This window comes from Panulirus ornatus, chromosome 10, assembly GCF_036320965.1.
Source record: "Panulirus ornatus isolate Po-2019 chromosome 10, ASM3632096v1, whole genome shotgun sequence".
Taxonomy (NCBI): domain Eukaryota; kingdom Metazoa; phylum Arthropoda; class Malacostraca; order Decapoda; family Palinuridae; genus Panulirus; species Panulirus ornatus.
The window spans coordinates 44,923,759-44,940,431 of NC_092233.1; the positions used below are offsets into that span (position 1 = coordinate 44,923,759).

General features: G+C 39.6%; 1 protein-coding gene across 1 annotated transcript in view; it reads left to right on the forward strand.

Annotated features, from left to right (window-relative positions):
• The first annotated feature begins 4,199 nt into the window (after positions 1-4,199).
• Positions 4,200-16,673, forward strand: part of RpL13A (ribosomal protein L13A) — a 67,763-nt gene continuing 55,289 nt past the window's right edge. Inside the window, exon 1 of the mRNA XM_071665814.1 lies at positions 4,200-4,296. Within this exon, the coding sequence (XP_071521915.1) occupies positions 4,219-4,296 (78 nt within the window). The 5' untranslated portion in view covers positions 4,200-4,218. The remainder of the gene's footprint in view (positions 4,297-16,673) is intronic.

Below are 16,673 nucleotides of genomic sequence, written 5' to 3' on the forward strand. Positions count from 1 at the left end.
ATTGGAGCGATGTGGTATACCGGGGCTGACGTGCTGTCAGTGGATTGAATCAAGGCATGTGAAGCGTCTGGGGTAAACCATGGAAAGCTGTGTAGGTATGTATATTTGCATGTGTGGACGTATGTATATACATGTGTATGGGAGGGGTTGGGCCTTTTCTTTCGTCTGTTTCCTTGCGCTACCTCGCAAACGCGGGAGACAGCGACAAAGTATAAAAAAAAAAAAATATATATATATATATATATATATATATATATATATATATATATATATATATATATATATATATATATATATATGGCTGCTGTTACTCCTGTTGTATGATGTAGTGAGAAGGCATCATTCAAGAAAACGGAAGTCCCTGCTGTAGTATGTAATTGACAGGAATGGCTACTCACGAGTAAGTTATTATACCATACCACCATATATTTACCAAATAATTACCTATATGTATATATATGTATGTGTGTGTGTGTGTATGCACGTATGTGTGTGTATGTGTGTGTGTGTGTGTGTATATATATATATATATATGTATATTATCCCTGGGGATAGGGGTGAAAGAATACTTCCCACGTATTCCTCGCGTGTCGTAGAAAGCGACTAGAGGGGACGGGAGCGGGGTGCCGGAAATCCTCCCCTCCTTGTATTAACTTTCTAAAATGGGAAACAGAAGAAGGAGTCACGCGGGGAGTGCTCATCCTCCTCGAAGGCTCAGAGTGGGGTGCCTAAATGTGTGTGGATGTAACCAAGATGTGAAAAAAGGAGAGATAGGTAGTATGTTTGAGGAAAGGAACCTGGATGTTTTGGCTCTGAGTGAAACGAAGCTCAAGGGTAAAGGGGAAGAGTGGTTTGGAAATGTCTGGGGAGTGAAGTCAGGGGTTAGTGAGAGGACAAGAGCAAGGGAAGGAGTAGCAATACTCCTGAAACAGGAGTTGTGGGAGTATGTGATAGAATGTAAGAAAGTAAATTCTCGATTAATATGGGTAAAATTGAAAGTTGATGGAGAGAGGTGGGTGATTATTGGTGCATATGCACCTGGGCATGAGAAGAAAGATCATGAGAGGCAAGTGTTTTGGGAGCAGCTAAATGAGTGTGTTAGCGGTTTTGATGCACGAGACCGGGTTATAGTGATGGGTGATTTGAATGCAAAGGTGAGTAATGTGGCAGTTGAGGGAATAATTGGTATGCATGGGGTGTTCAGTGTTGTAAATGGAAATGGTGAAGAGCTTGTAGATTTATGTGCTGAAAAAGGACTGATGATTGGGAATACCTGGTTTAAAAAGCGAGATATACATAAGTATACTTATGTAAGTAGGAGAGATGGCCAGAGAGCGTTATTGGATTACGTGTTAATTGACAGGCGTGCGAAAGAGAGACTTTTGGATGTCAATGTGCTGAGAGGTGCAACTGGAGGGATGTCTGATCATTATCTTGTGGAGGCTAAGGTGAAGATTAGTATGGGTTTTCAGAAAAGAAGAGTGAATGTTGGGGTGAAGAAGGTGGTGAGAGTAAGTGAGCTTGGGAAGGAGACCTGTGTGAGGAAGTACCAGGAGAGACTGTGTACAGAATGGAAAAAGGTGAGAACAATGGAAGTAAGGGGAGTGGGGGAGGAATGGGATATATTTAGGGAATCAGTGATGGATTGCGCAAAAGATGCTTGTGGCATGAGAAGAGTGGGAGGTGGGCTGTTTAGAAAGGGTAGTGAGTGGTGGGATGAAGAAGTAAGAGTATTAGTGAAAGAGAAGAGAGAGGCATTTGGACGATTTTTGCAGGGAAAAAATGCAATTGAGTGGGAGAAGTATAAAAGAAAGAGACAGGAGGTCAAGAGAAAGGTGCAAGAGGTGAAAAAAAGGGCAAATGAGAGTTGGGGTGAGAGACTATCAGTAAATTTTAGGGAGAATAAAAAGATGTTCTGGAAGGAGGTAAATAGGGTGCGTAAGACAAGGGAGCAAATGGGAACTTCAGTGAAGGGCGTAAATGGGGAGGTGATAACAAGTAGTGGTGATGTGAGAAGGAGATGGAATGAGTATTTTGAAGGTTTGTTGAATGTGTCTGATGACAGAGTGGCAGATATAGGGTGTTTGGGTCGAGGTGGTGTGCAAAGTGAGAGGGTTAGGGAAAATGATTTGGTAAACAGAGAAGAGGTAGTAAAAGCTTTGCGGAAGATGAAAGCCGGCAAGGCAGCAGGTTTGGATGGTATTGCAGTGGAATTTATTAAAAAAGGGGGTGACTGTATTGTTGACTGGTTGGTAAGGTTATTTAATGTATGTATGACTCATGGTGAGGTGCCTGAGGATTGGCGGAATGCGTGCATAGTGCCATTGTACAAAGGCAAAGGGGATAAGAGTGAGTGTTCAAATTACAGAGGTATAAGTTTGTTGAGTATTCCTGGTAAATTATATGGGAGGGTATTGATTGAGAGGGTGAAGGCATGTACAGAGCATCAGATTGGGGAAGAGCAGTGTGGTTTCAGAAGTGGTAGAGGATGTGTGGATCAGGTGTTTGCTTTGAAGAATGTATGTGAGAAATACTTAGAAAAACAAATGGATTTGTATGTAACATTTATGGATCTGGAGAAGGCATATGATAGAGTTGATAGAGATGCTCTGTGGAAGGTATTAAGAATATATGGTGTGGGAGGCAAGTTGTTAGAAGCAGTGAAAAGTTTTTTTTCGAGGATGTAAGGCATGTGTACGTGTAGGAAGAGAGGAAAGTGATTGGTTCTCAGTGAATGTAGGTTTGCGGCAGGGGTGTGTGATGTCTCCATGGTTGTTTAATTTGTTTATGGATGGGGTTGTTAGGGAGGTAAATGCAAGAGTCTTGGAAAGAGGGGCAAGTATGAAGTTTGTTGGGGATGAGAGAGCTTGGGAAGTGAGTCAGTTGTTGTTCGCTGATGATACAGCGCTGGTGGCGGATTCATGTGAGAAACTGCAGAAGCTGGTGACGGAGTTTGGTAAAGTGTGTGGAAGAAGAAAGTTAAGAGTAAATGTGAATAAGAGCAAGGTTATTAGGTACAGTAGGGTTGAGGGTCAAGTCAATTGGGAGGTGAGTTTGAATGGAGAAAAACTGGAGGAAGTGAAGTGTTTTAGATATCTGGGAGTGGATCTGTCAGCGGATGGAACCATGGAAGCGGAAGTGGATCATTGGGTGGGGGAGGGGGCGAAAATTTTGGGAGCCTTGAAAAATGTGTGGAAGTCGAGAACATTATCCCGGAAAGCAAAAATGGGTATGTTTGAAGGAATAGTGGTTCCAACAATGTTGTATGGTTGCGAGGCGTGGGCTATGGATAGAGTTGTTCGCAGGAGGATGGATGTGCTGGAAGTGAGATGTTTGAGGACAATGTGTGGTGTGAGGTGGTTTGATCGAGTAAGTAACGTAAGGGTAAGAGAGATGTGTGGAAATAAAAAGAGCATGGTTGAGAGAGCAGAAGAGGGTGTTTTGAAATGGTCTGGGCACATGGAGAGAATGAGTGAGGAAAGATTGACCAAGAGGATATATGTGTCGGAGGTGGAGGGAACGAGGAGAAGAGGGAGACCGAATTGGAGGTGGAAAGATGGAGTGAAAAGGATTTTGTGTGATCGGGGCCTGAACATGCAGGAGGGTGAAAGGAGGGCAAGGAATAGAGTGAATTGGAGCGATGTGGTATACACGGGTTGACGTACTGTCAGTGGATTGAATCAGGGCATGTGAAGTGTCCGGGGTAAACCATGGAAAGCTGTGTAGGTATGTATATTTGCGTGTGTGGACGTGTGTATGTACATGTGTATGGGGGGGGTTGGGCCATTTCTTTCGTCTGTTTCCTTGCGCTACCTCGCAAACGCGGGAGACAGCGACGAGGTATAAAAAAAAAAAAAATATATATATATATATATATATATATATATATATATATATATATATATATATATATATATATATATATATATATTGAAGTATAAAAAACTTCTTTATATGATAATAGAAGTAATACGTGAAAATGATTCACTATGTAAATATTACCAAATTTCTTTTATATTGAAGTTTCAGCGTTGAGTTGTATGTAGGGAATGAGGGGAAAAAATTTGGTAATATTTACATAGTGAATCATTTTCACGAGTCCTTTCTATTGTCGTATAATGCAGTTTTTTTACCTTGTTTTTCTTTAAGTTTTATATTCTTTCAGTAAGATTTGTCCAGTACATATTTTCTGCTTTTGGTATATTGTTGTCGAGTAACATGACGAGACTGATTTTATTTGTCGCCATATTGTCCTCTCCGTCACCTACTACAATCATGGCTGGTTTACAACGAAGGGTAGGGAATACTAACGCCATTTATCGTTATTATGTTGAACATTTTGGTATATTTTGAACATAGGTATTTATAATAGTGTTGTGTGTAACCGATGATATACAATAGGAGCGGAAAATGCTGTAGAGAAAGCGTGAAGTAAGGTGTTGTTGGAGAATGCTGTAGTGGAGGAATAACCATGCTTTAAGGTTGCAGTATAGTGTTATTATCTTATACATAAATTGTTGTACATTCATGTGAACACTATTTTTGTTCATAATTGATTAATTAATTAGATTTCGTGTTATTTCTAAGACGATAAAGTAAATTTCCTGTTATTTCCAAGACGATAATGTTTTCATCCAATTGTGTTCTCACGTCGTCCTGGAGGCAGCTGGATAGGGCGTTAGGTGAATGTCTTTTGTGGAAACTTGTGAATTGTTAGAACTTTAGTTATGTCATTAAAAAGGTTTTTGGGGCTTTATATAAGAAGGATTGTAGGCCGTGGTTATTCTGCCTACCAAGCGACACTTAGGCTTTGTCCATTTGTTGTACATTGTATCACCTTAATTTTGCCGACAGGCTGATGCCTGGTACCAAACATTTTGTATATAGTTATTGGAATGTTAATCATTACTTTATCGAGTAGGTTATGATGTCTGAGTTATATATTTGAATATGTGTGGATGGAGCCAGCATACTTGGCCTTAAAACCATGTCATAGTAGTTCCATGTGCAATGTTGTGTTGTAAGTTCAGTTTTAGAGGCACCGCAACGATAACTACTCTTGATTGGGAAGAAGAGAATTCCAATGAAATCGATTATCATGATGCATTCGATTTGATATCTTTTTTTTTTGATAATTTTAGTTTCCAGTTATGGTGGTATTGCATTCATATATTTGGAAAGTCATGAATAGAGATGCCTCTCTTTATGGTGAACACAAGAAGTGAGGACTTTGCAAGAGGCCTATTGACCCATGCTTGGCAGGTCCCAAGTCTACCTTACAACCAGCTGCCTTAACCCATTAACACACCCAACCTTTGTTTAGAGCTACATGAAGACCTAGCTTCCACTACTATTCTTGGCAGTTTGTTCCATAAATCTACTACCCTAGTCCTGAACCAGTATTTACCCATATCCGAACAATTTTTGTGTAAATTCAGTGTAAATTCAGTCTTAGCATTTCTCCATAAGTGAGGTTTTTAATTCCAGGGGTCAAAAAAATTTTGTCATTCACCTGTGTACTCTTGCTAAACAATCTGTGTCAATTATATAGTTTTTTTTTTTTGCTTTGTCGCTGTCTCCCGCGTTTGCGAGGTAGCGCCAGGAAACAGTCGAAAGAAATGGCCCAACCCACCCCCATACACATGTATATATATACGTCCACACACGCAAATACACATACCTACACAGCTTTCCATGGTTTACCCCAGACGCTTCACATGCCCTCATTCAATCCACTGACAGCACGTCAACCCCGGTATACCACATCGATCCAATTCACTCTATTCCTTGCCCTCCTTTCACCCTCCTGCATGTTCAGGCCCCGATCACACAAAATCTTTTTCACTCCATCTTTCCACCTCCAATTTGGTCTCCCACTTCTCCTCGTTCCCTCCACCTCCGACACATATATCCTCTTGGTCAATCTTTCCTCACTCATTCTCTCCATGTGCCCAAACCATTTCAAAACACCCTCTTCTGCTCTCTCAACCACGCTCTTATTATTTCCACACATCTCTCTTACCCTTACGTTACTTACTCGATCAAACCACCTCACGCTACACATTGTCCTCAAACATCTCATTTCCAGTACATCCATCCTCCTGCGCACAACTCTATCCATAGCCCACGCCTCGCAACCATACAACATTGTTGGAACCACTATTCCTTTAAACATACCCATTTTTGCTTTCTGAGATAATGTTCTCGACTTCCACACATTCTTCAAGGCTTCCAGGATTTTCGCCCCCTCCCCCACCCTATAATCCACTTCCACTTCCATGGTTCCATCCGCTGCCAGATCCACTCCCAGATATCTAAAACACTTTACTTCCTCCAGTTTTGCTCCATTCAAACTTACCTCCCAATTGACTTGACCCTCAACCCTACTGTACATAATAACCTTGCTCTTATTCACATTTACTCTTAAGTTTCTTCTTTCACACACACTACCAAACTCAGTCACCAGCTTCTGCAGTTTCTCACATGAATCAGCCACCAGCGGTGTATCATCAGCGAACAACAACTGACTCACTTCCCAAGCTCTCTCATCCCCAACAGACTTCATACTTGCCCCTCTTTCCAAAACTCTTGCATTCACCTCCCTAACAACCCCATCCATAAAGAAATTAAACAACCATGGCGACATCACACACCCCTGCCGCAAACCTACATTCACTGAGAACCAATCACTTTCCTCTCTTCCTACACGTACACATGCCTTACATCCTCGATAAAAACTTTTCACTGCTTCTAACAACTTGCCTCCCACACCATATATTCTTAATACCTTCCACAGAGCATCTCTATCAACTCTATCATATGCCTTCTCCAGATCCATAAATGCTACATACAAATCCATTTGCTTTTCTAAGTATTTCTCACATACATTCTTCAAAGCAAACACCTGATCCACACATCCTCTACCACTTCTGAAACCACACTGCTCTTCTCCAATCTGATGCTCTGTACATGCCTTCACCCTCTCAATCAATACCTTCCCATATGATTTCCCAGGAATACTCAACAAACTTATACCTCTGTAATTTGAGCACTCACTCTTATCCCCTTTGCCTTTGTACAATGGCACTATGCACGCATTCCGCCAATCCTCAGGCACCTCACCATGAGTCATACATACATTAAATAACCTTACCAACCAATCAATAATACAGTCACCCCCTTTTTTAATAAATTCCACTGCAATACCATCCAAACCTGCTGCCTTGCCGGCTTTCATCTTCCGCAAAGCTTTTACTACCTCTTCTCTGTTTACCAAATCATTTTCCCTATCCCTCTCACTTTGTACACCACCTCGACCAAAACACCCTATATCTGCCACTCTATCATCAAACACATTCAACAAACCTTCAAAATACTCACTCCATCTCCTTCTCACATCACCACTACTTGTTATCACCTCCCCATTTGCGCCCTTCACTGAAGTTCCCATTTGCTCCCTTGTCTTACGCACTTTATTTACCTCCTTCCAGAACATCTTTTTATGTAGTGTAGTGTGGAGCCCAAAACTGTACTGCATAATCCAAACGTGGTCTCGCCGATGCAAGATCAAATTGCAACGATATTCTAGTTTTATTACTAACAATCCTATTAATGAACACTAACACCCAATTAGCTGTACTACACACTTCAATATATTGTTGTCGCAACTTAAGATCCTTACTCATCAGTACCCCAAAATCTCTCGCATTCTGTTTTACAAATAGTAACATTGTCCAGTTTGTAATCACTGTTCCTGTCTTGACCCACACTAAGTATTGTGCAGTTATCTATGTTAAATTCCATTTTCCATGTACCTGCCCATTCTGATAATCTATGTAAGGCCCTCTGCAAATATTTGAAATGTAAAGGTTAATGAAAGGGTAGGACAAGAGATAAGGGGAAGTATTTATGCATTCTGAAGGAGGTGAAAAACCCATATTTTAAGATATGCCAGGTCATAGCTATTGGGAAAGTCCTTCGATTTCATATGTGATATCTTAGTTTTTTCATCAGGAATCTTGGTTGCTATTAGAAGTTATGGAAAGTGGTGAGACTTGGCTGTGCTACACTTTAAGACTTAAGATTTTAGTGGTAGGGTCATGAGGGAGGGAGAAAATGTGCGGTTAATTGATTACTAAAAACCTTTAGCATTGAAAGGCTGCATTTATGAAGATCTTAATGGTATTACAGACTGAAGAAAAAAGTATAGATCCTTATTCATTCTTGCCTCATTCTTTTTCACTTGGATGTCGGTGTAAATTAAGTGTTCAGATTTTAGAGAAATGAGAATTTTATTATGCAGTAGAGATCTTGTAAGCAGTCATACGAGCCTCAAACTAATGTAGACATCTGAACTCGTCCAGTTTATTGGCAAAACTTGTCAGATTCAAAAGTTACTCAGTAAGGTGGCTGTTATTGGAATTTATAAATGATAAAGGATTATGATTTCTACACTGGGCAAGTTTTCTTGTATTACATCATGTACTTTGTATATCAGTGCATGAACTGAGTAAAGCTCTGTAGAATCTGAACAAGTGCTTGATGAATCTTTATTAATTATCCTCAAGATGGGCGTTTGTTTGATGTCCTTTTGACATTAGAAAATGACATTAGGATGCCATGATGCTATAGGCATTCTTTTTGAATGTATGCTATTTGCAGAATTTCAGTGAGTGTTTCAAACTACTTGTGTATTACCTAAGCTGTCGAATGTTGATTTTAAGCATTTTATGCCCATGATATTCATCTATTTTTAAGCTCTGTCCTTTTTACAAAAATGTTTGGTAGATGGAGTTACTGGTTCTACTCTGCTATAGCTACACAACAATCCCACTCCTTATATCATCTCTACAAAATGTATTGATGCATTCCTGAAAAGTTCATGGTGTCGGTAAACTAGAGAATTACTAAAAAACTTATTTGCAGTGCTACTGCAGTAAATAGAGAATTCATCTCTTATTTTGGATTAAATTATGTATATTGGTAGTGACAGCATATGTGTATCTGAAAATGAGGTGTGGTGATGAAAAGTGCAGTTTTAGTGTTGACAAAACAATGCCCAACTTTGCTGTTCCTGAATTTATTGATTTGACCACTGAAGAGATAGAACTGGACGAGTAACTGATAGAGAGGTTAGATAGTTTTCATAGGCTTTGTTCAATTTTTATATGTGCATTTTTTTTTATAGTCTATCCCTTATTTTCTTGGCTTTACTAGATGTCCTAGTTGTTAATGTGTAATGAAAGATTATGACCCAAAGATTTTAGGTATACTTCGGGTATGTTTCCCTGGCATTTCGTATTAGACATGCCTAAGTCATGGTAATTTCCCAAAGCTGATAGTGATGCAGGGCTAAACTGATTATCTTGTACTTTACAGGAATGACAGTGGGGAAAAATGTATGATCTGAGTGAATGGGATGAAAGAGAAAAATAATCAGCACTTGTGAAAGTCTGATAAGAATGTGTCTTATATTTCCATCTTCTTTATCTTAGATGCCTGTTCCCTCCAGAATTCGCAAGGTGATGGCCATGGCAAAAGTGTCCCCTTATCCCTGTCCTTACAATGCATCCCTCACATATGCTATTTGAAGTAGTTTTCCATCATTTCTCTCCCTCCAGTACTCTTGCTTTCTATTTCATGTCATAAGTGGTCTTCCTTTCACACAGACTCCTTAAATCATATTAGCCACCACACTTCATCTCTACACCCCCTTCCTCTAGTTTTGTTTTCATTTCTATGAATCCATCCATATATATATATGTTAAAAAACCTTAACTCCCACATATTTACCAGAACTTTTCTTCGACTTTCGATTTGTTCTGCTAAAGAAGGTTTTCACACCAAGCAGCATTTGTACCCCTTCCTCATATGTCCTTAACACATCTCAAAACTAATGTTACTCGACTGTCACGCTTTCTCCAGATACATAAAAGCTGCATACAGCATCCAGAGCTGCTGACCATTGCATCTGTGCTTTATTTATTATTTTTTAAGAAATACAGCAGTACAATTTTTCTTGGTAAAATGTTTTTGAAATTCTAGTGGTATGTTCATGTATTGTATATGTAATGTATGGGAAGTTCACAGGGGTGCACAGTTCATTATATAGTGTACATTTTCATTGCGTGCATAGTGCCATTGTACAAAGGCAAAGGGGATAAGAGTGAGTGCTCAAATTACAGAGGTATAAGTTTGTTGAGTATTCCTGGTAAATTATATGGGACGGTATCAATTGAGAGGGTGAACACTTGTACAGAGCATCAGATTGGGGAAGAGCAGTGTGGTTTCAGAAGTGGTAGAGGATGTGTGGATCAGGTGTTTGCTTTGAAGAATGTATGTGAGAAATACTTAGAAAAGCAAATGGATTTGTATGTAGCATTTATGGATCTGGAGAAGGCATATGATAGAGTTGATAGAGATGCTCTGTGGAAGGTATTAAGAATATATGGTGTGGGAGGCAAGTTGTTAGAAGCAGTGAAAAGTTTTTATCGAGGATGTAAGGCATGTGTACGTGTAGGAAGAGAGGAAAGTGATTGGTTCTCAGTGAATGTAGGTTTGCGGCAGGGGTGTGTGATGTCTCCATGGTTGTTTAATTTGTTTATGGATGGGGTTGTTAGGGAGGTGAATGCAAGAGTTTTGGAAAGAGGGGCAAGTATGAAGTCTGTTGGGGATGAGAGAGCTTGGGAAGTGAGTCAGTTGTTGTTCGCTGATGATACAGCGCTGGTGGCTGATTCATGTGAGAAACTGCAGAAGCTGGTGACTGAGTTTGGTAAAGTGTGTGAAAGAAGAAAGTTAAGAGTAAATGTGAATAAGAGCAAGGTTATTAGGTACAGTAGGGTTGAGGGTCAAGTCAATTGGGAGGTGAGTTTGAATGGAGAAAAACTGGAGGAAGTGAAGTGTTTTAGATATCTGGGAGTGGATCTGGCAGCGGATGGAACCATGGAAGCGGAAGTGGATCATAGGGTGGGGGAGGGGGCGAAAATTCTGGGAGCCTTGAAGAATGTGTGGAAGTCGAGAACATTATCTCGGAAAGCAAAAATGGGTATGTTTGAAGGAATAGTGGTTCCAACAATGTTGTATGGTTGCGAGGCGTGGGCTATGGATAGAGTTGTGCGCAGGAGGATGGATGTGCTGGAAATGAGATGTTTGAGGACAATGTGTGGTGTGAGGTGGTTTGATCGAGTAAGTAACGTAAGGGTAAGAGAGATGTGTGGAAATAAAAAGAGCGTGGTTGAGAGAGCAGAAGAGTGTGTTTTGAAATGGTTTGGGCACATGGAGAGAATGAGTGAGGAAAGATTGACCAAGAGAATATATGTGTCGGAGGTGGAGGGAACGAGGAGAAGAGGGAGACCAAATTGGAGGTGGAAAGATGGAGTGAAAAAGATTTTGTGTGATCGGGGCCTGAGCATGCAGGAGGGTGAAAGGAGGGCAAGGAATAGAATGAATTGGAGCGATGTGGTATACCGGGGTTGACGTGCTGTCAGTGGATTGAATCAAGGCATGTGAAACGTCTGGGGTAAACCATGGAAAGCTGTGTAGCTATGTATATTTGCGTGTGTGGACGTATGTATATACATGTGTATGGGGGTGGGTTGGGCCATTTCTTTCGTCTGTTTCCTTGCGCTACCTCGCAAACGCGGGAGACAGCGACAAAGCAAAAAGAAAAAAAAAAATTTTCATTGTGCATGCAAGTACTAATACATTATACAAAATATCAGTTGGACATTGGTCAATTTCAGACCATTTTGCAGAACTGACCGCTCAGATTGTTGCATGGTCGGTCTTACCATCTCATCATATCTTTAGCTTGTGTAACCTGGCTAGTCCTACTCTTATGCCAGGCCCTCCAGAGGCTTCAAAAAATCACACAAGGTTATCATGTATAGAAGTGTTTAAGAAATTACTAGTTCCTTTCCATATATTGCTGTTCAAAGTATTAAATTTTAATTTAATAATTTTGCTAGAAAAATCAAATCCTCAGCAAGTAACATCACATTAGTTTATGTCGGCCTCGACCAATAATTAACGGAGATAAAATGAACCACAAGTTTTGTGGACAGACAAACATTAGAACTTCTGCTGACTTAGTTTGAGAACCGAAAATGAAACTGACTAGATACTTTGTTGGTTTTAAAATGAACAACTTTGGACTATCTGCATATAAACGAATGGAGATAACAGCTTGAGCACTGGACATCACAGTTTGTGCAGCCTGTATTGCACATTGTGAGTTTTATTTTGCAAAGTCCCTTTTTTTTCTTTTGATTCAAAATGACATATTTTTGCCATATTTTCTTTTTTTTTTCTGACAAGGTTGGCAGCTCTTGAGCTTCTTACCTTTCGCTGGATACTTTTCCATAGTCATTCTCATTGTAAATGTCTGATCCATACATTTTCTGCCTTGCTCCTCACTTCTGTATTGTATTTTATCATTGTTGCATGACAGACGTGTTCCTCTGTAATTGCTACATACAATGTTAGCATCTTTTCCTTTGAATAAGGGAACAATGATAGCTTTCAAATAATCCTCAGACACAGTGTTCTGCTTCCATATTACATTACGCATCAAATGCATCCTCTTTATCACATTCTCGTCTGTACATTTCAGCCATAATTCCATCCACCCAAGGTACATTTCCTACCTTCAACCTCTTTATTGCCCTTTTTACATTCCTTGATAAAGGCCCTTGCACTCATGCATATAATAACTGCTGCCTCACTTTCTCCCACATTCATCAGTTCTTCAAAATACTCTTTTCATTTTCATTTCACTCTCCTTTTGATTCAGGAACTTCCCCTCATTCTTACATTTGCATTTCCATGCTTCCAACCACCTCTTTTTTTTTTGAAACTCCCAGTATAATTCTCATTTTCCCTACACTTTTCACTTGAATTTTTTTCCAAATCTTCGTCTACACTTTCTTTGCTTTCCTCCATCACCTTGTTAATATTACAATTATGCATTTTACAATTCCCTCCTTTTGAGCAGTATGCTTTATGCCTTTTTTTTTTTTTTCTTTCCCAGAGCATTTTTAATCTCATCCACCCACTATGCATTTCCCCTTGTATCTCACAATCCTGTATCAACTTCTTTACAACCTTTATCAGTCTTACAATTTAAACACCAGATTCATACATTGGTGCATTCCTAAACTAATTGCACTTTCATCTTTTTCACTCTTCTTTCATCATACCCCTTGCATTTTAAGATTCCGCTTTTGTAATTTGTATGGTATGAACATTGTTGCAGTGAGGTTTGTTGGCTGTGTTAGTATATTTACATAGTTGAACTTTGGTTAGTGGTGGTTGTCACTTTTGTTACCAGCTTTTAGTCTTCGGCTAGTTTGGGTTATCATGACATGAAAGTAGGTCTATAGTCAGAGATGATTTATTAGAAGGTGGCCTCACTAATGGTGAATTTCTTACTGTGTAGGTTGTGGATTTCTGTGCATGGGTGACACTCCATACCCCACTGATACAACAGTCCTCAGTGATAGTTCGTCCACTTCCTAACATTTGTTTGTGCTTATGTCCTGTAAGGACTGATTCATTTGAATTTGAATAAGGTCTAATGAAATGTTTATAAATGTTGGGGGGCTGTGAGTCTGTAGCGGTTGAAGTAATTGTAGATGTTAAGGGACAATATGTCAGTGTGTTTGGCTTCTGGTTTTTATGTGTAACATGTTTTGCGCAGGAGGATGGATGTGCTGGAAATGAGATGTTTGAGGACAATGTGTGGTGTGAGGTGGTTTGATCGAGTAAGTAACGTAAGGGTAAGAGAGATGTGTGGAAATAAAAAGAGCGTGGTTGAGAGAGCAGAAGAGGGTGTTTTGAAATGGTTTGGGCACATGGAGAGAATGAGTGAGGAAAGATTGACCAAGAGGATATATGTGTCGGAGGTGGAGGGAACGAGGAGAAGAGGGAGACCAAATTGGAGGTGGAAAGATGGAGTGAAAAGGATTTTGTGTGATCGGGGCCTGAACATGCAGGAGGGTGAAAGGAGGGCAAGGAATAGAGTGAATTGGAGCGATGTGGTATACAGGGGTTGACGTGCTGTCAGTGGATTGAATCAAGGCATGTGAAGCGTCCGGGGTAAACCATGGAAAGCTGTGTAGGTATGTATATTTGCGTGTGTGGACGTGTGTATGTACATGTGTATGGGGGGGGGTTGGGCCATTTCTTTCGTCTGATTCCTTGTGCTACCTCGCAAACGCGGGAGACAGCGACAAAGTATAAAAAAAAAAAAAAAAAATGTTTTGCTACCACAAGGAAAGTCCCTACACTGTGGGAAGGGCTTTGAATTGGAGTAAAATTGGGTGGTAAAACCTCTCAATACCATGTGATGTATGGAAAGAATTGATTAGTACCATTTGCATCAAAATCTTTCAATAAGGACACAGAGGATGTTTAATGGCATTACACTGTAATGTGCAAATGTTCTTGCATATAGGGCTGACCTTCAGAAATCTGGTTTATCAAATAAACCAAATGAGTTATCTATAAACCCATTTCTGCATCAAGATAGAATAGTTAAGATCTTTATCACCAGCTTCCTGATCGCTGTTGGTACAGAGGTCAGTTATGTTCCTGAAATTAAGGCCAACAACTGGCAATTGTCTTTTTTTTATTAAGTAAATGGAATGAGAAAGTTAGAAGTGAGGAATTATTGGCATTAGAAATAAAAAAGTTACTTTTTCATTTAACCTAATGTAGCCTTTAGTGTAAAAAGAGAATTATGAAGGAAAAGTTTGCTTTAACGTAACGTAGCCTTGTAGCCTAGGCCGAGAAATATCTGGCATGTGTTTTTCCTGTGTTGCACTTCTTGGTTCCACAGAGGGACACTAAATGGGCAGGACTTTGAATTAGAAGGAAATTGCTGGTTAAAACTACTTTGTTTAAAGTGTGTATGGAATTGATTGTTTCCATTTTTATCAGAATCAACAAGGAGGGATGGATATGGCTTTGCAGAGTAATTTGCATTTGTTGTTATATGTATTGCAAGGACGTTGCAAATGACTGGTTTGTCAAATACATAACCCAAACATGTTTATCATAATGAAAGTGGTCTACCGAAATGAAATTGATTTAAATAGGATTGATTTATTGAATAGTCATTTAAGAAATCTATATCACTTGCTGCCTGATTACCATCTGCTGAGAGGTCAGTTACTTTACGTTGCTGAAAAATGGCGATTAACTTTATTTTTATATGAAGGCAAATGAAATAAGAAAACATCATCTGGTAAACAGTGGGGTTAAGACACTAAAAAAGTATAACAATAGAATTCTACAACCAAACCTACCACACCCACAAAGTTTAACCAAACCTACCACAGCCAGTGTAGCCTTGGGTGTGTCATCTCCTAGTTACCTAGACTAGGAAAACCTACCCTAGAGTTTGTAAATCCTACCTTGAGTAGGAAAATTTACCATAGTGTAGCATTCCCTAATTTACCCTTGTGTAAGGTATTCTGTACTGTAGTGAAGTATAGACATTTCAAATTGTATTGCTTTTTATTTTGAACGTTATTTCATATCTATATCATTTTGTTTGTATTAACATTATTAAGGCCATTTATTGCCATTCGGACTACTTTCAGTAGCATAACTGATCCCACAGACACCTGCAGTTGGGCAGCAGGCAATAGATTGAATATTGATGATTATACCTTGATGCAGTTTCTCTCTTTTCATGAAAGTAATAACTTCATTTGGGTTCGTTGTGCTTTTGAGTGAATCGACTTGAATTTGGGTTCATTTATGTCATTTGATGGACTACAAATGTTGTATTGTGTGTATGGCTGATAGAAAACATCTACCTGGTTCTTACTGAGATTTTTATTCATACTTGATGGCTGTTTCATGTGTTAGTGAGGTACTGCCGGGAACAGATGAAGAAAGGCCGCATCTGCTCATATCCAAACTCATGCTTTTGTGTGTGATGGGCTGAAACTACAGCTCCCTGTCCACAAACGGGCCCCACAGACCTTTCCATGGTTTACCCTGAATGCTTCACATTTCCTAGCTCAGTCTGTATATGGCATGTCGATCCCTGCTTACCACATTATTCTATTTCACTCTATACGTTGCACACCCTTCACCCTTGTGCATGTTACCCATTCGCTCAAAATCTTTTCACTCCATTTCTCCATCTCCAATGTGGTCTTCCTGTTCTCCTTTTACCATATGTTCATGACATCCTTTTTTGTCAAGCTATCCTCTCTTCTGAGAGAATGTGTGGAAAGGTTGTTTAGATTTTATAGATCATTTGGTTTGCAAATCTATTTAAAAGTGATTGAAATCTGTATAGAAGAGGGGAAAGAATAACTTGCCTCATTTGCCTGGTGCTTCATGAGCAAATGAAAAGAAATTACCTGTATAACACGCTTTTTTATAATTTTCACTTGCTTTTTTTTTTACCACATGTGATGGAAGTAGAGCATTTTTTCATTTACATTCATCTCACCACATCAGTGTGGGTATTGTTATAGCAAGTAATTGATGAGCCTTGAGAAGGAAACTATTGCCTCATGGTACTGAAATATGAAATGATTAATTTGTTCATGGCTTGGGTAAGGTTTGGGAGGTAAATGTAAGAGTTTTGGAGAGGGGCAAGTATGCAGTCTGTTTGGGATGAGAGGGCCTGGGAAGCAAGTCGGTTGCTGTTCGCT